Genomic DNA, 23616 nt, shown 5'->3' on the forward strand with positions numbered 1-23616 from the left:
ACATGTAGCAAAAGGCTAGCTAAAAATTGCCAAACATAAGCTAAAATCCAAAAGCAGCAAAATGGTAGCTAGAAACTAAACTGGGCAAAACACTAACTAAAAAGGTAAATGTAGCAAAAGATTAGCTAAAGCAGCAAAATGTTAGCAAAAGGCCAGCTAAAAGCTGTAATATCAAGTCCAATAAAAGCTCAAAGCAGTACAACAGTGAAGTTTGACAATGAAAGCTTAAGAGAATGTTTGAGAAAGAAGTGAGATTTTAATGCATTTCTTTGGAAAAATATTTTGCAAATGTAGGTGAATATTTTAAAAAGCATCAAAGTTACAAAAACCAAGCCAATAGCTCTCATCTCAAGATGGAGCCCAACATTTTTGATGAATTGGTGAGTAAAATGGCATAGTGTGCAAAAGTAGGTGGATTGAAGATAAAACCCATTGAAAAATAAAACACAAGAACGATATTCAGCATTGACGCAATTAGAAAGCGCAGAAAACCAAACAGAACTCTACTGAAAACAGTTCTAGAAAACAAAACCCCATTTTATTTGATACATTTTAATTCAGAAAAATAAAAAAAGTACGTTGACACCTAAAATACAACTCATTAGACGGTCGTGGTTAAGAAATGTTTGAGGAAAAATATGGATAAATAAAATGATGCCAAAGGCACATTAGTTACAACAGAAAGGAAATGTGCTTTTTTGATCTGCTCCTTAAGCTGGAGGGAGTTTAAATGTATTAAATAATGACACATTTAAATGGAAAAGCACAACAGTATGTTGGAAAACCGCACATGTAGTGTACAAACAATTTTACACATTAAATGACAAATGCAAACAATGATTGCACAGATCTGAATATTCTGATTAGTTTCAGTGTGCATTCGGATCTAACATTAAACACAAACATCCTCAAATCATAGTTTATTTTTAGCACATGGATTAAAATGACGAGATAAAACTAAAGTTCAGCAGATCTCAGAACAAAATTCTCCCCTCACAGACCTTTACGGACACTCGAGGGCTGAAGGCAAAAGGCTGCTGAATGATTGTAAACTGACAAAAACATTATTTAACCTTGAAGCAAAACCAAACTTTAAACCGTCAGACTCCATAGCCAACGAGTGAAAAATGGTGCTTCCTGAAACGTGGACCTGGACAAATATTTTAGTAAACATGACTGCGATGAGAAAACCTCAGGGTACCGTTGTCAAATGCAGTTTGGTGGACCGTAACACAAGATGTTACGACGAAATGACGGATGAATTTGAACACCAGAAACTATTTGTCCCGTTTCCTGTTTTCCATGATGAAGAGAAACAAAGAGCAGCTTCAGACAGATGATGGATGGACAGAAAGAAGTGATGTGCAGATAAAGACGACGTGATCTTGGGCTCCTGGTGCGACTGGAGGAGGGGGTCTGACGACCAGGTGTGTCTTTGTGCGTCTCACTCGTCAGATTTCATCTTCATCTGCGCCTGCATCTGCGCGATCATCTCCTGCATGCGTCTCAGCTACAAAGAGAAAAACGGGGGTTAAAAATTAAGTCTTTTTGTTAAACACCAAGTTATGGAAAGATGTTTCCAAAGTAAATGTTCATATGAAACTGAATGAACATTAACAATTCTTCTGACTGATCCATTTTAAGCAGATGCCAAAACTTTCAGGAGTTTCGTTGTCGTCTGGTGCCATCTTGTGACTGTTGATGTAATTTACTTCCGTTTTTTTACGTTTCACACATTTTTTCATTTACTCTTAAAACGTTAAACCAGTAAACCAAAAAGCTGAAAGTTCTGATGTTATGAATGTTTTTGTAAAACAATATTTGGAATAAAATGCGTGAATTGGGGGGGGTGTATTACAAATGACTTATTTTCCAGCCTTAGAGTCACGACCTTTAGTTGAGCTTTCTTTGCTTTTATGTAGTTTTAATAGTTCTTGTTCTTCAGCCTGGGCTGAATTTTATCTAGATTTGTTTCCAGAACCACCTGTTTTAAGTTGGATTGGCGTTATTCTCTGTTTTACTGTAAAGATCCTGTGGCTTGTGTTTGTTAGGTTGTCTTCCCGTCACACCTGGGCTTTGTTGCCACTCACCTGCGTTTCATTTATCAGCTCCTCTGCGTCTACTCTGCCTGTTTGCCTTTGTTCTCGGACGTGTCATTTTGTTAAATTACCTCCTATTCATCATCTTGAGTTTGATTTATAACTTTGGATATCTGTTGCTTTGTTGTCTGAGCAGCACCTTTATTCTTTATTGCTGTCTTTTAAGAGAATTTGTCTTTTATCCGGCCTGACTCGGGGCTTTCGGCCTCACAGTGTGACCCTACAAAGATGAAATAAAAACACTGGAAAGTTTTTCTGTCTTGTGTCATAAAGTCTTTCCTTGGTATAATTATTTTATTTCACTTTTGCGTGTGTCTTTAAAAAACACAAATACAACAAAATTTTAGACAATGTAACTTCTGATGATGCAACATCAGCTCCTAACTCTAAAACTACAATGTCCTTAATTTTTCATCAACATGAATTTATTTTCATCTTTGTCATAAAAGTTATATTCTTCTTGCAGATCAACAACCCTAATTTAACAATTTGCAATACTTTATCCCAAAAACCCACTCAAAAGATTGACCATCCTTAATTTTTTCTTCATTACTACCAAAACACACAGCGCTTTCCTGGAAACTTTACTTAAATCACATATCAGTTCATTTTAACATTTTTCCCCCACAAAAAGTCTAGAGTTTAAAACTTGACTGTTGCAGCATTTCTTCCCTCCATGACTCCAACAACATGTAAACAAAATTAAGTGCAGTCCCTCGTGCTCGCTGCTCTCTGTGGTTATTCTCACCATAAAACAACGCCAGGACATCCAGACAGGAAGTGATGGCATTTCCTGTCAGGGCACAACATTTACAAATGGTCCCGACCGAGCCCAACCTGCTGCAATAGCACAAACGGACCAATCACGAGCAACCAGAAAACAGCCTAGAGTCTGATGACTTGCAGGCTTCATGGCCTGTAAGGTGAACAATGCATAAAGAAACATCACAGCCCTGATTTTATAACTACAGGAACACGGAAGACTTGGATTCACACGGGGGCCTGTAAGAAAAATGGCAGCAAAGATGTCGAGGGAGACTGTAAAGGTTTTGTGTAAATCTATCCACTTAGAAAAAAAACATTCGTGACACATTTTCTTCTAAAATGCCCCCCCCCCCCCACACACACACACACACACACAACTTTCCTGTTTTCTTCTTACCTCCAACTCTTTTTGTAGAAGAATCTGGTCTTTGTCCACCACATCCTCATCCACAGCTCTGCAAGGTAAACAAAAATTAAATATATAAATACACATCTTTAGATCGATTAGATTAGATGGATATTAATTGATTGATTGAAGCAGTATCTCACCTGCCCGCCTTCTTCAGTCTCTCAGATCGGAAGTTCTCATAATGCAGATCCTGAGTTACTTCTTGGAGGTCTTGCATGTGGGTCCTTGAACAACCAGACATGCAGTTAGTTTCTTGAGCGCTAGGGGGCACTACAGTTCTGCTTTACACATTTAATTGAGAGACTTACAACTAATAAGATTCACAGGTTCTGTCATAACATTCAGACCTTCCTTGTCTAAAATCCTATTAGTTAAGCGGTTTAATTACCAAGGAGACTCACACAAGCATGGTGCGCAATTTCAGAAAGTCATTGTGCTCTGGATTTTCCACCTCCACTACTCCCCATGGGTAAAGACGACCTCGGATCTTCTTCCCTTTAACTTCAATCAGCTGGTTGGAGCCAATCACAGCGAAGGGAATGCTCGCCTGGCAAAGGTAGTTAAAAAATCAGTGGATGCACAAAAAATTAAGAAGAATGGATGAAGGAAAAAAGAAAAACAAACAAAGAGGAGAGAAACAAGGATGAATGAGGAGGAGCAGACGTGTCTGATGTAGACGCCAGGCGCTTGTCGTCCTCTCACCTTCAGGACTCTGGTCTGCTCCTTGAACTCCTCATCTTCATCAGAGTCAGCATCGGGTAGCTGATAAATTTTGATCCCGTGCTCCGCAATCTCATCCAAGATCTGCAATGTCACAGAACGACACGGTGAAGATGTGGTGTGGTGACCCCCAACAACGCACTGCTTGGGCTCAAAAACAACAAGAGCCAGGCAGATATTAAAATAAATCAAACCAATGTTTCAACAGTCAGGATATTTTTCACCACCACTGTAAATAAAGACCTTTTCATATCAAGCTTTCTTTAATTAAAATGTTTAAATTTAGCAACAAAAAAAAAAAGTATATTTTTGCGTTTATGTTGTGACATTAATGCTCTATTTTGATTTATAAATCAACACAGCTTATTATTCTAAAAGTTCACTTTTACATTGTGCTCTGGCTGGATTCTGTTTACACGTTACGTGTTAAACAACGGTTTCTGATTTGACCTACAAACATGAAGCTTGAGTGCAGTAATATCAAGGTTAGCATAAGTACCTGTTGCCTCAACACATTTCATTAAGTCTCTCTAGGAGGAAAAGGAGGCGACACCAGAGAAAACACCAGGTGAAAAAATAAGTGCGTGCATGTTCAAGTTCTGAACGGTAGAAATAAAAATTCTTCCCCTTCTTTTCTTTTTTTTCAGACCGGTGAGAAAACAAGTTTAAATTAAAGGCGCTTTCTTCTCTGCTGCCTCGGGGACTGATGTCAGTATTTATTATTCCAAACATCAAAGCTGCGTTTTTCTTTTGTTTTCCAAAGAGCAGAATTTTTATATTAACAATGCAGCCTTCTGTGATGGAGCCAAAAACTGTCAAGTGTTGTTTTAAGAGACTTTCATGTTTTGTTGTATATAATGGGACAGTAATGAGTCAGCCAGGAGACTGGGACGTGAGAACAGGTTTTCCTATAGAGCGCGGCTCCTGTTCGAGTCTACGTTAAAGCAGTTGCTTGTTTTCTCAGCTAGCTCTGTGCACAGTGTGTGTGAGATGGTGTGTGTGTGGTGCGACTTGGGTATTGTTGTAGGACAGATATAAAAACAAACAGGCCTCGCAGGGCTCAGAGAAGAACGTGACACAGGAGCGGAGCTTCTTTCGTCCCTGATGTACTTACCGGTAAGCACAAAGGATGCGCTAAAGCCTTCATTGCAATAGCTAGATAAACATAACTCCAGTGGGGCAGAACATGAAGAATTTGGGGAAACTGTACACTCAGAGGGAAAATAAACACATACAGCACAATGGCAGGAAAAACTGTGGCAAACAACAAATCCAGTCACATAAAAGCAAATAAGATAAAGACGGGAGCTGAGGTAAAACTGGATCGAATGTAAACTGCAAACTAGCGAGAAACGTGAGAACTATGATGTTTGAAGAAAGGAAGCAACAATTAAATTACTTGATACTTCATCAGGTGAGTGCACAAACAAGTCTGTTGACTGCCATCATCTGTTTGCGGACCCTGCTAATCCAAAATGGCTGTTTACCTGAATTATTCTGTTCCGTAACATGTTCTTAGTGAGGTCTGACACCTGTAATCAAGACCTCTCATGGATCATGAGATGCCCAAATCACTGCCTGCTCCAAATCCTTGCTGTCTCCTGCTGATTTACTATATACAATGTAATCCTTAATTCCTAATGTTACACCAGACTCTCCTAAAACAAGCTGTATATTTTAGTTGGCACAAGAACGCTGGCAGTGGGAGCCTCTTTGATTTTATGACTATGCCGTTGGGTTATAATACCCGACTCACCTCCCCATATGTGTTATGGTTGGCAGTGCAGGTCCACTCAGCGCTATATAGATTCTGCACAAGCCTACTACTGTTTTATTATTCAGTAGAAGCCAAGGGTTTAATGCTTTATGTTTCTGGCGCAAATCACAGAAACTGAAGCACCATTTGTCAAGTCGTTTTGTCACAATGGTCAGTTACGATAAAGTGTAAGGGTGTGGGCCAAGGCTCACCAGTTAGAAAATGTGTCAGGAATTAGCCCAGTGGATGATGAATCATATCAAATACTTCTTTCTACAGAAAAGTCAGGCTTACTCAGATCTAGAAATAGCAACGGTAAATACAGTGCGGCGGTTAGATGCGGCCCAAATATAACACACCTGCAGGTCTAAACATAAATATAATTACAGGGAGATGTGGTGGGGGATGTGGCGAAGCATTTTTGTGCAAGAGCACAGAAAATTGAGCCAAAACCTCCAATCATAATGAAACAAAGTGCAAACCCATCATTATAGGATCAACATCTTTACCACGTCAACCCGCCGTGGGAACAATGTTTTCATCATTTAGTCATTTTCACAACAAAAGACACAAAAATAAAAAATGACTCAAACGCCTGCTAAATAGTTTGTCATTGTTTGGTGATGAGCATCAATGGAGGGAAGCAAACAGCTGCCAAAGAAAAGGTGCAAAGAAAGAAAACGGACAATTGCACGGTTTTCTCGTGCGACTCTCGAGGACAGAACTGAGTCTCCTCTGGGTTGGCATGGCATTTGCATTCATTAAATTAAACTGCAACAATACTTGGAAGTAGAAACATGCGCTAAAGGATTCCTAGAAAATCAACAATGCAGTCGAGGAGGAGGAAAAAACAAAACAAAAACAATTCAAGTGACTTCGACACAAATCTACCCTGATAATAAAAATAAAAGTTTGACACTTAGAGGGACCTGCTTCGATGTAGCTTCGAGGTAATGTGCGTCACCTCACAGCTCCTTGCCTTCAGCAGATTGACAAGAATGAAAAGGCTGTTAAGAAGCGTGTCTGATCAGATTTCAGAATCGGGAATCAGTCTGAGAAAACTCCTAAACCCCTTCAAAACAAGCTTTCCCATAAAGTACGCTTTTACTAATTCCTTACTGAATAACTGCATCAGTTCGTTCGATCTCTTCATTAAATCTGTGTGACAACTAATAAAGAGAAAGTGAACGAAGTTTTAAAGCACCGCACAACTCTAATGATGGACCAACTGGTGGGACGCTGCTCGGTATGAGGTAGAGACCTGGGGCCCTGTTTTTCCCGACGCTGAAGAATTTATTAAAGGCACAATCTCAACCACAGTGATCTGTGCTTTTAATGAGATTCCAAAAGGACAAAACAACTGCTTACTTTGTATTTACAGCAAAATCGATGCACCTTGAAAAAAGGGGCCTATAGGCTATGTGTGGGCATTTAATAATAAAAAGCTACAACTAATGTGAGGGATTCATCAACCAATGAAGCATGCTGTTAATAAGTTATGTTCTTTTTGTTCCAGGTGTAAAGTAATTATGTGTACAATTACATAAACCGTTTTTAATTGCTATTTTTTTTTGTTAAAATAAAATGTAGACCTGTTATATAATGAGGATTGTGACCTGCTAAATGTCAGCATGTAAAATGCTCTCAAGATGTTCTTCACTTCAGACAACTTCATGCCAAAACAGCAAACGGGTGAACAGAAATACAAATAATACAATAAAAATACAAATAGTGCTGCATACACGTTATGAGGTCACTTCACCATTGGTACCACCTGAGGTAGTTCAAGGTAAAAAGAGACTACATGTTCAGATGACAAAGACTTATCTTAATTGGTTTTATATCATCTTATGTCATACGCATGTCGTTTTATCTTGTGTTTTTATGTCTTTTATTCTGTAAAGCACTTTGTGGTTTCTGACCTGTAAAAGGTGCTATATAAATAAAGTTTACTTACTTACTTATTTCATAAACTTTATGTTTTTTAGAGCGTCATCAACAACTATTGAACTATGTTTGACTAACAGGGGAAAATCTGTTGTCTCCTACATGAGACATGTCAACCCACTTAAATAAATACTGAGACAAGCGTCTAGTTTAAAGCAAGAATGGCTTAAAATGCCCATTTTGTAAAAATATATATTCGTTTTAAAATCATTTAATACAAATAAACGTTGTTTACCAAAGGTCAGGATTCATCCAGTCTCTCTCAAAGCTCTGAGAAAACTCTTCAGAGAGCAATATTTAAAGTTTTTGACAAGTATTGAGCACTTCACTGACAAATGTTTCAAGAAGTATCCAGCAGAACAAAGTTAAACTACAAGGTGATCAAACAAAAACAAATATCCGGTAAAGTGAAAAAAGAAACTGATTTCTTACTACATTGTTATCCTTTAGTTTCCCAAATTGATTTGCTAAAAGTCACATGAGAACAAATGCTCATGTCTTGCCAGGAAACGCCTTTCAACAAACCAGCTCTCCCCGGCCTGCAGGAAGCCTGATGAGGGTGAGGGAGCCCCAACAATACCTGCTCTAGGGAGGTCGAAGGGATTTAAACCTCATACCAGCCTCTTACACAAACTCTCACACAGCTAACTGGTGTCTCACTTTGTGAACTTGTATAACCTGGCACCAGAAAGAAAAGGGTTTTATGTACATGGAGCTTTGTAGCGCCAGGAGATCAGTGAATCGCCACATAGAACAGTCTGGAAACTTCAATCACGCCAAATTTCACTCAATAGCAAAAGGAGACATTTATTTTTGTCCACAGGATTAAAAACACTTGCGACTTAACGTCAAACAGGTACAAACTAGAACAGTCAGAAGCAATGGAAAGTACAGAGGAAGTCTACAACCATGGTTACTTGAAGGCATCCCATGGGTAACAATGATCTACACACCCCCTCCCACAATCCTATTGTCAGAGTTAAGTATTAGTACAGTTAAGACCACCCACCACCCCACTGATCAAAGAGTCTGAAGAGATACAATCAAGCTATTCATGTAATCTTGTATTTAAGTGAGATTTAAGGGGGACGGTGTGAGTTTAGGACTTCAACCACACATCTAGCTTGTGACTTGGTCTATGAGCCTCAACATCAAATACAAAACTGGTAACTCTGACTCATTAGCTGCAGTCAGGCTGAACTTTCTTCTCGTCAAAACTGAGCTTTGTGTAGTAGAGCCGCTTGTTCCATGAGGGAAAGCAGACATTTATTGTTTTATTATCAGCAGAGATGTGAGGCATGGCCTGGCACAATGACCACAGGAGGGTAGAAAAAAATAAATACATCCGCGTGTTTGAAACACTGACAGGAAAAGGGCCAAGCACAAAACCAGGGACTCACATAAGAGCATCGTAAATGCATTGCCTGGCTCATAAGGCACCAGTCTACAATGTGCAAGAAAAAAAACGTGTTTAAAACTCAAATAAAATTTCAAATCATTAGAATCACTTTCATATAGCAGTTTTTCTTTAGTGGTGTTATAGAACTTCTTTGGAAACATTGCAATGTGGGCAAAGGGTGAAAATGAGTCCTAGTAAAGATCTAGTTCACACGTACTAAAACCAAGATCGACAAAGAGGAAACAATTGAGGGCAAACATACCGTATGTTAATGGAACAGAGCCATTTGAGGAAACAAGACAGCCTAAATAAACAGGTAAAGACATGAAATTAGCTGAGAAACAAAAGACGAGAAGTTAAAAGTACTGTGACGAACACCCAAGTATAGAAAAACGACAGCTGAGTTCTCCAACTCAGCTCTTTCTTTAAATATCACACATAAGAAATGGTATCACACAGAGAACATCTGGATGACTTCTGCTAAACTTTGAAAAAACAAAACCAATTGTTGTAAGCTACTACCCTGTTTGTTAAAGATGATGCAAGTTTTCTTGTAGATACTATTTTGCTTAGATGCAGTTTATCAAAGTACAACAATATGAAGGTACTTAAAATCAGCTCAGGTGATGTACAAGTACACAGTGTGCTGTTCAAGGTTAATTTGATTCCAATTCTTACATCTGGAAAAAAAACAGGCCCACACCAACGATTCTATTAGCTGTTCAAATTAAAAACTGCATTTGGGTAGGGGTGTGTGTGTGTGTGTGGGGGGGGGGGGGGGGGTACATATGATCAACATTCTTTTCTTCAGCAAAAATGTAAGCCACTTTACTTTTTTCCTTTATCCAGAATTCCAGTTCAAACCAGTGGCGTACTGTCCTCTAGGGTCAAACAAAAAAAACAGGTAATACAGTTTGAGACTAAATCTCCGTACAGGAAATGACTTTAAGGGTCCCAGACTGAGAGGATCAGCCCCTCAATGCACCCTCCTCAGGGCAAGTTATGAGACTGAGACAACAGAAACTCTGACGAAGGAAATTGGAATTAGAGCACGAAAAAAAAGAAAAACTACATAAAAAGAAGAAGGTAAGACACTGCTGAGGGAGGCAATACCAGAAGGAGGACACAAGGTGAGAGATGAGCAGAACTGAGGAGGGAGAGAGGCTTGTTCATTAGCTAGGTTTGCATGGACACAAGTCATCGGGTTAAACGGCCATTCGGAATAAAAATACGTCACGTAAACGCCCCATTTGGATTATTTTTTGTTTATCCAGCGCGATCCGAAAGAATCTGTAATCAGAACGAAACGGGTGGTTCACGTCGATCCTTAACCCGAACGGTGTGCATGCAAACACCTAATCTATTTATTATTTTTCCGATCATGAAAAACTGACCTGACTGCGCATGTGTGGCCGATGTCATTTCCGCCTAGCTAATGCTAATAATATTAGCATGTCGGGGAAGCAAAACTGGTCGGTGAGCGACAACATTTCTACTAGAAACTTTGAAAGAGCTCAAAATGATCTGTGTCACCTGTAGCTCAGTCAGGGAGTGCAGAAACGTCTCCACCGTCATTAAAACCTGTCGCAGATCCATTTTGGTGCTCAGCTGTGATTACGTTCATCCCGGAAATAAACCGGAAGTAGAACTTCTTCGTCAATGTTTTTTGTGTTTTTTTTAAGGAGAGTTTACCACTCTGTGCATGTCGGTACTTCTGTTCAGAACAAAGCTCACACTGCATGTAAACGCTCGTCGTGAATGAATTGTGCCATGTAAAGTTAAACGACACATTTGAATTATTTAATCTGAAAACATTTCAATCCAGTCAAAGAATTTTGCGTATGTAAACATAGCTTCTGTGTCCTTCGAGTCCGAGCTGTGCAAGGCAGCAAGTTGTGTCTCGTCAACGGAGCAGTCTCGACACATTACAGGAAACTTGTATTGTTCTATACAAGCTGCCCCCCAATAACAAGAAAAAAAGAACTGAACAATCCCCGAGGAAAAGGCAGGAGGGAGCAGATTTTTACTTTGAGACAAACGACTCTAAACTGTGAGAAAGTGCCTGTAAAACACAAAGTAATAAATGTGAGGGCGAAACGCTCAATCTTCCTTCAGCACTTTGCTTTCTGACAGGTTCATGGCACCTTGAGCTCTAAAGTCAAAGGAAAAGCCTGATGTATCGCTCCGCTGAACAGAACTGTACAAGAATCAAGGCACGTACTCTGAAGAGCTACGTACTTCCACTAATCTGGGTGAACAAAAAATGCTCAGCCCAGTTCCACTTAGGGATATTTGATAAAGAGATAAAAGAGTTTCTATGACTACCACATGCACAATGCCACTTTATTATATTAGCACAATATGTGGGGAACAAAATTTCTGTGATTGTTTTGTAAATTTAGAATATAAATGACTCATTTAGGCCACCTGCCTGGTCAGAGAGAATACCCTAAATGTATCCGACATAAAGCTGGGTTTGCATTTTGGCTCTTTAAAACTAAATATTTTGTTTTAAAAAAAAAAAGGTCAAGAAAATGGTCATAGTTCAGAACTCACCAACCGATGATTCAGCTTTCTTACAACCAAAGATGACGGACAACAAATATCAAGAAGTGCCAGAAATATTCAGGGAATATCAAGTAGTCTGATTGCTACAGCAGCAGTTAAGTTTACCCAGCCACGAGCCGTTCAAAGCGGTCGCTTTTTAGTTGTCAAAATCTTGTTGTACAATGACAATAAAAAACCCTTATCTTATATATCTCTATTTAGTGCCCAAATGTTGGGCTAATATCCAGACAGATCTTTGTAACACTCGATTCTACTAACGCTATGACTCGTACAGGCAGGCGTCTATTAAATTTTGAAATTGTACAATGTGACATGGGGTTACCATCAATATTTGAGAGCTCAAGCTCGCACAGCATCTGTCATCGTTCATGACAGCAGACAGTCTCATAGCGAGCCAAGCTGAAGACAGGCAACAAGATTCTCTCTTACTTTGAGGAATACATGCTAAAGCTAAAAATGAATGGATTTTCTAATCATTAAAGTTGTAGCTCCTCCAGTTGAATATAAAAACAACTTGTTTAGTAGTCTACAGTTCATCTGCTTCTTCAAAAAAAAATTGTTTACTTCATTTGTTATTCAGGTTTCCTCGTCTTCGAGTTGTGTCTAAAACCTCTTTTTTTTTATAAAATCGTTATGCAAACGGAGACAAGCAAACAGGAACAAAGGATTTTATCTGGGATTTAGCTGCATCTTTACTGCACTACTCAATTAAACTGCCTTTTTTTATATTTACCATTAAAAAGTTTAATACAAACTTTGATTTAAAAAAGCTACAGGAGAAACAATAAAACTACCTGTTAAATTAAAAATATGTTAATTAAATGTAGAAAGGTCTGCAGCGACGTTACTTAAGCAAACTGACATGAAGATGTAAACTGTAGTTTACAAAATTGCAGCCAAACAGTAGATAGCAGGAACAGTGTGTTCCGAGATGCACGCAGTAGTTTCTAAATATGGGCAAAATAGGTCAAATAACCCCCTGGATTTCCCGACAATAATGACTTTACAAGAAACTCATTACTGGAAGGAGTAGATAAATGTACCGGGTAAATATCCAGTGGGGAAGACGCAACAAAACATTTGTTTGTGAGAGTAGATACCAGATTTTATTCCTGATGTTGTGAAATACGTGTTTGAATTTTTTGGAAAGTTTTGTCCAACTCCTGCACTAATTGCTGCAACAGGAAATGTCTGTTAAAAGGACACTTAGCGGAGCATGTGTACAAACTGATGACCAGATAGTGCTGGGGATAAGCAGATAGCCTGAAAAAAGGTCAGATCAGTGTGATACCAAGATATTTCATTTTATTTCCTTATTGTTCTGCTAAAGACTACTACTATTTTACAGTAAAAGTGTGCAAAAATGATTTCAAGATTAGTCCCGTGAATCAAAACAACTGAGCTGCTGCCAGTTGAAACCAGAACGCTGACAAGCTGAAGGGACTTCCCACAGCTTGAGGTGGGACTCAGCGGTGGCAGGAAACACGAGTTTGTTCACATTAAGTGCCAAAGGAACACCAACACCAATTCTTGGCATTGTTTGAGGAAGGTCACAACACAAAACAGCATTAAAAAGTAAATTCGAACCACACGGGCAAATTTCTCCTTTGATTTTGGAGGAGATTGCACATTTACAAATACAAAAACATTTAGAAACAGTTGCAATTTTTGAAGCTTGTTGTCCCAGGAGCACAAAGTACGTCCTTATTTCAAAAGTACGTTTGACTAAAATGATGCAACCAAGTTTTTTGGAGCAATATGAATAAAGAAGCTAAAAACAAACCAGAAAGGCAGAGTTTGAAGCCAGTCAGGCGATTAAACCCACACCAGCTCCGACCCCGAAATGAGGGGCAGGTGGGCGGTCTGGACTTACAGGCAAAGGCGAGGAGAAAGGCTGATTTCTAATTAAAAAGGTGTGAAGTGAGCCGAGGAAAGGAATGAACAACAAGAACATGTTTTGTGTTTGATACAGCAGCCTCATTTCTGAAATGTGACTGTAACCAGAACTTATTTCATTATATTTCAAGACAAGATAATGTTCATGTAAAATATGACAAAACATTGTGTTTTGCAGCTTCTTACAGTCAAAAAGCTGATGTATTCATTACAACTTGACATATGTAATGATCTTAAACTCAAAGGAACAACTTCTAACATAAAATGCTGTAAAATCAGTGGTTTGGCATTTTGCTTGAAAAGTGACTAAAATATCATTACTGGCTACAAAAATAATTACGAATTAATGCTCATCTCTAAATGAAAAACCTCGTCACTAAAGATGGAAACAAAAACACACTTGGGAACTATCAACACTGCAAAATGTAATAACAAATCTAAAATAGCTCTGCGTTTATTCCTTGCTGTTTTCTTTGAAAAATACTAATCTAGAAAGTGAAACTAGGCCTAGAGGTGTAACTGGATTGTTTAATAGAAGAAAAATCCAGATTATAAAACAAGTTTGACAGTAAAGCCCATCTCACGATAGCAGAGTTGGCTCCAGCCTACATTTAAGAAGGTCTGAAGGAAAACAGGGGTATCAAAAAACCCAAGCATCTCAACTGAGAAGAGACCTGCACTCCACAAAAACACAAAAGCACATCCAGTGGAGGAAAACATTTTTCAATCTACCGTATATTTTTCTTTCTCTTAATGAGTTAGACTTGTTGAAATAGAGCCAGAGGTTTACTTTTAGGAAGGAAAATAAAAAAAAGAGTGTTGCTGCAAAGTAAAAGGACGTGCAGGAGTTGTAATGTGGCTTAAAATTATTGATTTAAACTCTTTTAGAAAGAAAATCAGAACAGTAAAGAAAACGCGTATCTCAAAAGCAGGAAATCCTTAACTAATAGTGCAAACGAGAGGTTATCGGCTGAAAACACTCCTGTGAAGTGTGTGTAATGTAAGGTGTTTTTATATCCTTTCTCTTCTGGACAGCAGGAAGCTGAGGAGCGTGCAGGACAGCAGGCAGATACTTGGGTCCGCTCCCAGAGGAAGTATCTGGGACAGCTTAACACTGAGACTTTCTTCATCGATATATATGCAAAACACTTTCTTTTCTCACTTATTACCGCTCGTCCTCCAGTTTCCGCTTTCATATTGCTCATCCCTAACCTTTTAAACTATCTGCTGGTGTCATCAGAAACATTAACTCATGCATAACAGTAATTACACGAGGAAGTACGCATGTGCTTTTCAAACAAACAGCGATGCCCGACTTGTCAAGCTTCCAATAAACATGGATAAAAGGTTAAAGGTTGTTATCACTTATTCATTCTGTTATTCCTCGATTATAATGGTCTGTATATAATGGATAAACCATGCTTCTGTTGGAATAAGGCAAACACGTGGGAGAGCTTAAAACAACATGGAAACCCCCTTACAAGTGTTTAAACAATTCATCAAGGAGTCAAACGTAGTATGCACCATGTGTTAAAAAGGGAGAACATCTGTGGATAAAAAACTGTGCATGTGTGTGTGTGTGTTTGCTAAACGCACCCTCCTCTTCAGACGATCCCTCTCCCTCAGCGTGAGTGTATCAGCCTTTGCAATAACTGGAACGATGTTGACTTTGCTGTGGATGGCCTTCATAAACTCCACATCCAGGGGCTTCAGACTAGGAGGAAAAAAGGAGATTGACTGGGACAAAAATCAAATGTGCATTTAAAAATAAACATGGACATTGTGCAACTTACAATTAAATGACAGTGCTAGGAGAGAAAAGCAGATCTCTAAAAGAGGAAACTATATTTTTATCATTGAACTGTCACAAAAGAAGCAGTGTTCAGCATGAAGCTTCACAAAAAAGATGTCTTCAAACTGAGGAAGTTCTGCTTTTGTTACATTAGACAAAGTAATAGTATTGTGCTGTATAAATCTATCTTCTAATCAAAATGAAACTAAGTCGTTGCATTCATGAAACGTGTTTTTTCAACTTTTCTTACCCGTGTCCTAAAGGAGAAATGAAATAAAAGCAGCAGTGCACTCGGTTGTCCACTATGTGCCTTCTGTTCAGCCCACTTTCATCGTGAAGGTATCGCTCAAACTGATTGTCAATGTACTGGATGATTGTCTTAAAGCTGATGTTAAAAAAAAAAAAAAAAAGAGAGCGAGAGAGAAACTGTAATTAAAATGTTATTTTTAAACAATAAACCAGTTTTAAGTGTACTAAAAAGCACTCGCACAAGCAGTAAGCAGTCTTTAAAAACTTTAAATGATTACAAAAAACTGACTGGACCTTTACAAAAATTAATCACAGCTTGATTTCTCTGTTAGATAATGGCTGTGACCGTTGTTACAAAATCTCCAGATCTTTGATAGATGGATAGAGTAATTTCAAGTTTGTTTCAGGATCTTCTATGTATCTCGCAATCTTTGACCCAACTACATAAAGACATTCAGGGCTGTTGTTGATACAGCTTCTGAAATCAAGTATACCGAATAGTTGTTAACTTGCTATTTTTGCCATTTGAAACAAGAGTAGATGTCATTGCCTCACCCTCCATATCTTATTCATGCATAGAACCATTCGTGTTGAACCCGAGTTTAGTGTGAAACTGAAGCCTAAAAGTGGCATGTCACCGAGCTACAGCTGTTGGGGCACGTGGATTTTTTCCCTTTCAGTCTTGATGAATACGAAGTGCGAATTTATAATAATAATTTTAGTTTTGCATCTGTGTGGTTTTTAAACCTGGACATTCATGGCTCTAGCTTTGGATGATTTCTGTCAGAGTACAGCCAGGTGTCAAAATACAGCTCTAGTGCTCCTGAAGTAATTTCAGGTGGGCTGAAGATGCCTACAAAGACTTTCTGACTACATGTATTTTGAAAGAAAAGTTGCCAAATTTTATGAACATGTTCAAAACTCAAGGACTGCATGCCTCTGCATCTCACACAAGGAAGTTGAGAACCTCACAAAGGTCACAAGACATTTTAGAGACATCTGTTCTCCAACTAGTTGCAGCCTGGGGAAATACAATCTTAAATACCTCATCTACAATGTACTATTTATTACATGTGAGCAGTTCTTAATTAAAAACTCTCTCTCCTTCTTTCGGCTGCTCCCTTCTTCAGGGGTCGCCACAGCGAACTAAGTCGCACTAAGACTTGGCGATTATTTTTACACCGGCTGTCCTTCCTGATGCAACCACAGACCACCGAGCTACCACAGCCCTCTGCGTGGAGCAGAGAGCTGCCATCTAGGGCGCCCGGGGGAGCAGATGGTGGGGGTTAAGGGCCTTGCTCAAGGGCCCAGAGTGGGGTAAATGAGGGTGGAGGCAGGTGGGTGCTTCACCGATCCCACCAACATTTTGATGTTGTCGGTACCGGGAGTTGAACCGGCGATCTTCCGATCACAGGCCCACCTTCTCTAACTTCTGCACCACCACTCCCAGCAGTTCTTGATTCAAACTGCCTCGTCAACATAAGTGACTTGTTTTTCTGCTCCTACGGCTTCTTAATAAAATTTGAATAAAAAAAGTACAAAAAAACCAACAACCTGTCAATCATTTCAGAAAGTTAAACACCGAATGACAATGAACATTTTTTTAATCTGTAAGCCATAATCATAAAAATGACAAGAAATAAAGGCTTGAAATCTTTCACTCTGTGTAATAATAAATCTATATAATCCGAGTTTCACTTTCTGAAATGATTGACGAAATAATTACACTTTTTTCCACAATGTCCAATATTTTTAGATTCACCTGTACGTATAAAAACACATCCAGACCAAGAACATTAAGCAGGAGATACACAAACCTGACAAAATATCAAAATATATTGCCACTCTTGATCTATAGCTGCTAAACAAATAAACATAAATCCAGATATGACACATCCACAAAGACGCACAAAAAGTAGAAAGTTATCTGGCTATGAGAAAACAAAAAGAGTAGGGAGAGCTACAAGACAGACGTAAAGGATGAGAAAGAATAGCCGACATTTTATACCACTCCTAAACAACTCATAAACACACCAGCCTTGGCTGTCGATGGCGTCGCCATATCCAGGGGTGTCGACCACCGTGAGTCGAAGCTTCACCCCTCTCTCCTCAATTTCAACAGTAGACGCCTCGATTTGCACTGTCCGCTCAATTTTCTCTGTGGAGGTCAAGGCATGAAAACAACAACAAATTAAATAATAAAAACGGTTATAGTTATGGCGATTTTAATAATTTCCCTTGGACAAGCAGAGCCTGAATGTTCAGCTGTTAAATGAAATAGTTGCATATCTTATCTGTAGTTTGATTTTTTTTTTTTGTTCAAAGTTCAACAGCTGAATGAACAATAATGTTGACTTCTTGCACAAGCTGCTTAGATGTAACAACAGCACCTTTCAGAAAAGTGGACATGCCTTAAAAACTAAATTACGGACCAACGACTACACTAACTGACCAGAGAGGGCTTGGTTAACTGATTTAAGTAGGAACAAATCCTAATCCAAGTCAAGTCATAAGAAAGGTATGGTACTTTTTGAAGATCACAACATTCTCAACATTCCTTGTGAAATAATGCTCATTTGTTCATTATTACAGTGTGTTTGTGTGTGCATTTACCTGCAGCACCAGGGATGTAGCGCTCAGGGTACAGATCGGTGAGAAACAGGCTATTTATAAGTGTTGATTTGCCCAAACCAGACTCCCCTGAAAAAAACTAAACGTAAATTATCTGTGCTTCAAAGTTTACATTAAAAGTTAAGCATAATCACTCACCTACAACCATGAGGGTAAATTCAAAACCCTTCTTCACTGACTTTCGGTGCACTTGGTTTGGGAGGTTTGCAAACCCAACATAACCTGTTGCATCTGGGAACTAGAAAACAAAACAAACAAAAAAAATCATTTTTTTACTTTTTGGAAATAAATTTATATGTGCTGCAGCACAAAGGATGGGAGAGCAAAGTTAAAATTATTTGGAGGATATTTTTATATTTTAACAAGCCATTCAGTACATAAATGTGTCATTTCTCATTTTATGAAGTTATTTAAGTGAATTTGAAACCATTAGTAATGCATAATGGTGAGAAATTCTGGCAGGCAATGAAGTCGAGCCATGAAACTCTTTCATTTATACAGGAAATCCTTTGTGGATGCATGTGCAAGCATTGTGAAGACATCAGCAGCCCAATGTTTTTTCACATGTCTCATTAGGAAGTTCTCATATTTATATATATTTTGTCCAGCTGTTGAAATTTGGTGTACAAACTCTAACGTGGAGACTTTCTGTCCTATTACTCACCTTCCCTTTTTCTCCAGACTGAGACATCACTACTTTTTATTGGGTTGTCTGATGAGCCTGCAGGTGAAAACAAAAAGGAAAAGATTTTGTGAAACTTCGTGGAAAAAATATAATTCATGCCAATCTTTGACAAAAAAAAAAAAAAAGTCTCTTTTCCATAAAGGTTTTAAAAGCAAGATAGTCCTGTGGCTAGGTTTATATTTACATCACATAAATTAGATCTATTAAACATTAAAATATCCTCTATGAAGTGATTTGCACATTTAGATCAGAAGTCCTGCCAGGACATGCTGATGGCTACACCTTTATTTCTCCAACTCCCATCAGACTGCTACAGTCCTTTCCCTCTCCATGACCTCAAGCAGACGGCAGAGGAACCAAACTAACTGATAAATCAGCAATGTGATGACTGAGCAGTTGGAACCAGCTCAGTTTTTATCACAAAAACATCGGCCCTTGAGCCAAAGCGTGATTGCTGGAAGGATGCAGGCTGTCATGCGGAATGGAGATGCACTGCAATTAAATAATAACCACATGAGAAAGAGGTAGGCTGGGAAACTGATGTGTTGTCTGTGGACATTTGACAAACCCAACTTTGTGGGTACTTGGGGAACTTTTACATGCAGTTAAATGTATTTGATGGTACATGTGGCACAGTTTTCTACGTATTTACAAGAAAGTTATACTGACAGGGTGGTTTCAACAAGCCTGCAGGGAGAACAATGGCTGTTTATCCCATTGGTTCCTGAAGCTTTTCCTATATAGAACAGCTCAAATGAGGGAGGAGGGAAAACACATCGACCGAAAGAAAAACTGGCCCAAGAGAAAAATCCTTTGAAAATATTTGGATGCAATAAGTTTGAAAAGCAGGAATAATTGACTGTACAAAATAATGTGTCGATCCACTTTAGAATAATAGCAATATTTCATCTGATATGAGCAGCAAAGTTGTAGGATTTATCTTCTTGTCAACGAAGACATTCATATCAAATTATGGCAAACCTTTAAGTAGCTCAAACAATCCCAGACATAAAAACCAATTAACTGACTCACTGCTTTGAGTTTGAGTACAGCGTAATCATTGGTTTCAGGCCTAAAAACACAATAATAAAATGTGTTTTCTTTCTTAATGGACGTCTAAGCTAACACTGCAGCCTATGCAAAAGTACTCATGTGCATCAAACATTCACATACCCCAAGTGTTATTCCTCTTGAAGCTCTGTGGGAACCAACTTTAGGCCGACAGCAGATTAATTAAGCCGTTCCAATATTGCAGTTGTAATCACACAAAGACAACACTACAGGACAGACAGGCAGGAGAGTACACTTCAGTAACGCTTTCTTAATAATGGCCATTTAATCAGCCAGACTGTTGAGTTTTGTTACACACACACGTAGTCTTCAATGGGCTACGCTTGTGGGAGATTAAACCGTTCGAATCCAAAAGGGGGAAATACCACCTCAGTAAAGCAAAGGTGCTTGGCATGTGTTACAAGTTTACAGTTAATTAGATGGAGTGAAGCCATGAAGGTTATAAAAGTCCAGCTCCATGCATGGGGCAGAAAAAGTTAGAATAGGTCAACTTTTATTTGTCTGTACTTTGTCCACTTGTTAGAAACACAGAAACTGTGATTCCACAACAACGAGGCTTGCTGAACCCTGTCATAACAAGAAAACGGCCAAAGGATCGCAGAAAGAGACGTCAGAGCTACTGGACATAATGAAGCCATGTGTGACTCATGCAGTTTGGAGAATAAGTGTAGTCTGTGGGCAGTAGTGTTGTAATAAAAACATAATAACAGTTTAATAAGATAATCTTGGTGGGGGGACCACACAGAAACAATAAGTAAACAAGAAGTCTGTTTTTAATGTAATTAAAAGCAAAGAACAAATGATTCATAACAAAGAGAACATGAAATTAACTTAAAAAACAAGTACAAGTTAGTTTCTTGCATAAATTACTTAAAAATGGTAACTGTAAAAGAAGGTGGTGATATTTTCTTCATAGTTTACATTAAACTTTAAATATTTGGTATGTCTTTTAACCAACTATTGTGTTCACAAATTGATTCTCTTTCTCTGCTAACCTAATCACTGGGGTATATTACTTACTTGCTCCCAGTGGTTTTGTTTAAAAGCTAAGGAAGCTCAACAATTAATACTTTTGTAGACAATTACAGGAAAAAACAACATTTTATTGTATGATCTTGAAGTTTGATTGAACTCAAATCACTGACAATTTTAGGCAGAGAGGGCAACAGGACTGTCCTGAAGGATGTCACAGACACAACACCTGTAGATGTTCTTGGGTTTTGCAGCTGTCTGGGAAGGAAAAACTTTGCTGCAAAGGGTGGTATTATCCAAGACGGACTCAGGAAATATCCATCAATGAAAATGATCCCATCTAAAGAACTAAAAGTGATTTAGCAGCTTTGATAAGACAAATAGAATTGTTAATTTTTTTTTCTTTTAAGAATCACAACAGAAAGCTTTACTCTAAGAAATTCAACAGTTTCACTAACACAAACGGTGTAAATTGAAGAAGGTATAACGTCGAGTCACCAGTCTTGTTTAAGATTATCATAATATATCAGCTATGACCATTTTTCTTGTTAATAAACTAAACCATGTGCCTTTAGGGGTAATGGTTTGTCTGTTTTAACCTTCAAACTTGGGTGTGTAAAATCAAAATGCAAAACTTTTACGATGAAAATCCAGGTTTATTTTGCCTGCCATTGTGACATTGTTCTATTTACATCACAACACAAACCAAGAGGAAACATCCCATGGTAATTTATAGGGTCAGACAGATAGGTCCCTTGGTGTTCATGTTTCAGAGGTAATATCACAGGAAGGAGAAGAGGTCAGAAAACTGTAAAAGAGCTGGATTAAAAGTCTTCGTTGATAAGAAACATTCTTCGGATATCAAATATACCTATGATAAGCCGAATAAAAACCCAAATTGTTTTCTGTAGTAAGGATCAGCTGTTCCCCTGAGATTACAGCTCACCATGTCTGCCACCGTGTTCACTCATCTGCAAGAACCAAAGGTGCATGTCCCCACCGAGCCAAAAACACAAACAAGATGGATGATTATTCTTCAATAGTGGCCCTCCGCCACATCTCAGACATGTAATAAAAGCTTGTTATCGTTTCCCATTGTTATTGTCAAGTTGTCTGAAAGCAGAATTGATTATTTTTGTGATAATGTGTGGCGGTTTCTGAGTTCAGAAGTTACACAATGGGAGTTTTTATTTATTTGTAACAGGCACAAAAGTCTTGTTTGTTTGTTTTTCCAGGCAAAATATTTGATTTTTTTGTTGCCCTTTTTGAGGATTTTCTAGTACTTTAATTTAAAATTTAGTTTTTATATGAAAACATAAACTTTGAATTTCTCTGCACATGACTTAAATGAGTCAATACAGAAGTATCCCAATAAGTAAAACAGTGTGTAAAATTTTAACTATTTAGGGTTTTAAGAGAATAAGAGTGGTAAGTTTTTGTATGAACACCTGGGATAAGCAGAGAGGGAGAATAATAATAATAATATTAAAAACTTTTCAGGCAGGTTTATTGTGAGGGCCTGACAGCTCGTATCCACCACACCCAGTCTCTATCTGACGCTCATAGCGCCGCTAAACATCACAACTGCCGCAAAAGTCGCTGTCGTTTTTACATGTGTGGTTTAGGTGAACACATCGCAGTTGTTTGTGCTTTGAAACGACGTCCAATGAACGTGAAATAAGTATAACACAGAAATGGAAACCAGTTTAACGGAGCATGCCAAACTTTAGCACGCAACAGTTGTTACCGAGGCTGCTGTCGAGCTCCCAGCTCGGCTTCGACAAACTCTCCGGATTTACTTTTTTTAATGTATTTATTTTTCATCATGTTCCAACTAAGATTGTTTATCTTAAAACAACTGCCGAGCAGTGTCTTACCTGTGCGTAACTTTGAGATATTATTGATGAAACGGAGCCTTTATCCTGTTGCTACTGTCCCAGCCCAGGAAGGGAAAACACGGAAACTTCTTCCCAAAGTCCGCCCTAGCTAGCTAGTCGCCGGCTAACATGTAGCGTCACTGACGCCATTACGGCTCAACCCAGAGGACTCGACTCAACCGCTGGAGGAGGAGTTTAGATCCAAGATGGCTACCGCAGTATTTCAGTTTCTCAGAGCGCCTGCTTTGTAGCGGGGGTGACATGTATTATTTGTGGTTGTTTAAAATAAATTGATCGTGGCTGAAATATGTTATCGCTTACTGTGATTATTGATTCTATCGAGTGTTTTACACAAACTGATTATAAAGTTAGTGTGAAAAATGTATGATTTTGACTTATTTTCAGTCTTTGAGTCAATCACTGTTCATTCAATCAACAGTAGCCTACCTGAATTTTATTATTATTAACATTATTAATATTGTTGCTGTCATTCTATTTTAATATAATTTAATACTGTTTTTTAATCATTTAATTAATATTGATATTTTATTTTAAGGTTTTCTTCAAAAAGCAAAAAACCTGTTCTAAGTTGATTTATAATTTGCTGAGGAGGAGAGAGGGCATCCTAAAATAAACAGAATCAGTGTGAGCTGAAACAATGTTGGCACTGTTGAGGTCTTCAAACTATGAGAAACAACCTTCAAACACTTAGCTCAAAAACTGCCTCAACTCGAGATTTGCTGGTGAAGATTCTCAGTCATCCAGGACATGATGAATTCA

At 38.4% G+C, this 23616-nt stretch overlaps 1 protein-coding gene across 1 annotated transcript; it reads right to left on the reverse strand.

Annotated features, from left to right (window-relative positions):
* Positions 1 to 396: 396 nt before the first annotated feature.
* On the reverse strand, positions 397 to 22932 carry zgc:63587 (uncharacterized protein LOC393431 homolog). Its single transcript, XM_037680958.1, has 12 exons — positions 22837 to 22932; positions 18896 to 18952; positions 18370 to 18469; positions 18214 to 18300; positions 17635 to 17758; positions 15602 to 15736; positions 15156 to 15273; positions 3976 to 4077; positions 3675 to 3820; positions 3414 to 3497; positions 3262 to 3319; positions 397 to 1510 (listed from the first exon to the last, which is right to left on the reverse strand). Exons 2-12 carry the CDS (start codon positions 18920 to 18922, stop codon positions 1445 to 1447), a joined length of 1047 nt encoding a protein of 348 aa, XP_037536886.1. The 5' UTR covers positions 18923 to 18952; positions 22837 to 22932; the 3' UTR covers positions 397 to 1444.
* Between the last annotated feature and the right edge of the window lie 684 nt (positions 22933 to 23616).

Source organism: Nematolebias whitei, chromosome 8 (assembly GCF_014905685.2).
Source record: "Nematolebias whitei isolate Nwh7 chromosome 8, NemWhi1, whole genome shotgun sequence".
Lineage (NCBI taxonomy): Eukaryota > Metazoa > Chordata > Actinopteri > Cyprinodontiformes > Rivulidae > Nematolebias > Nematolebias whitei.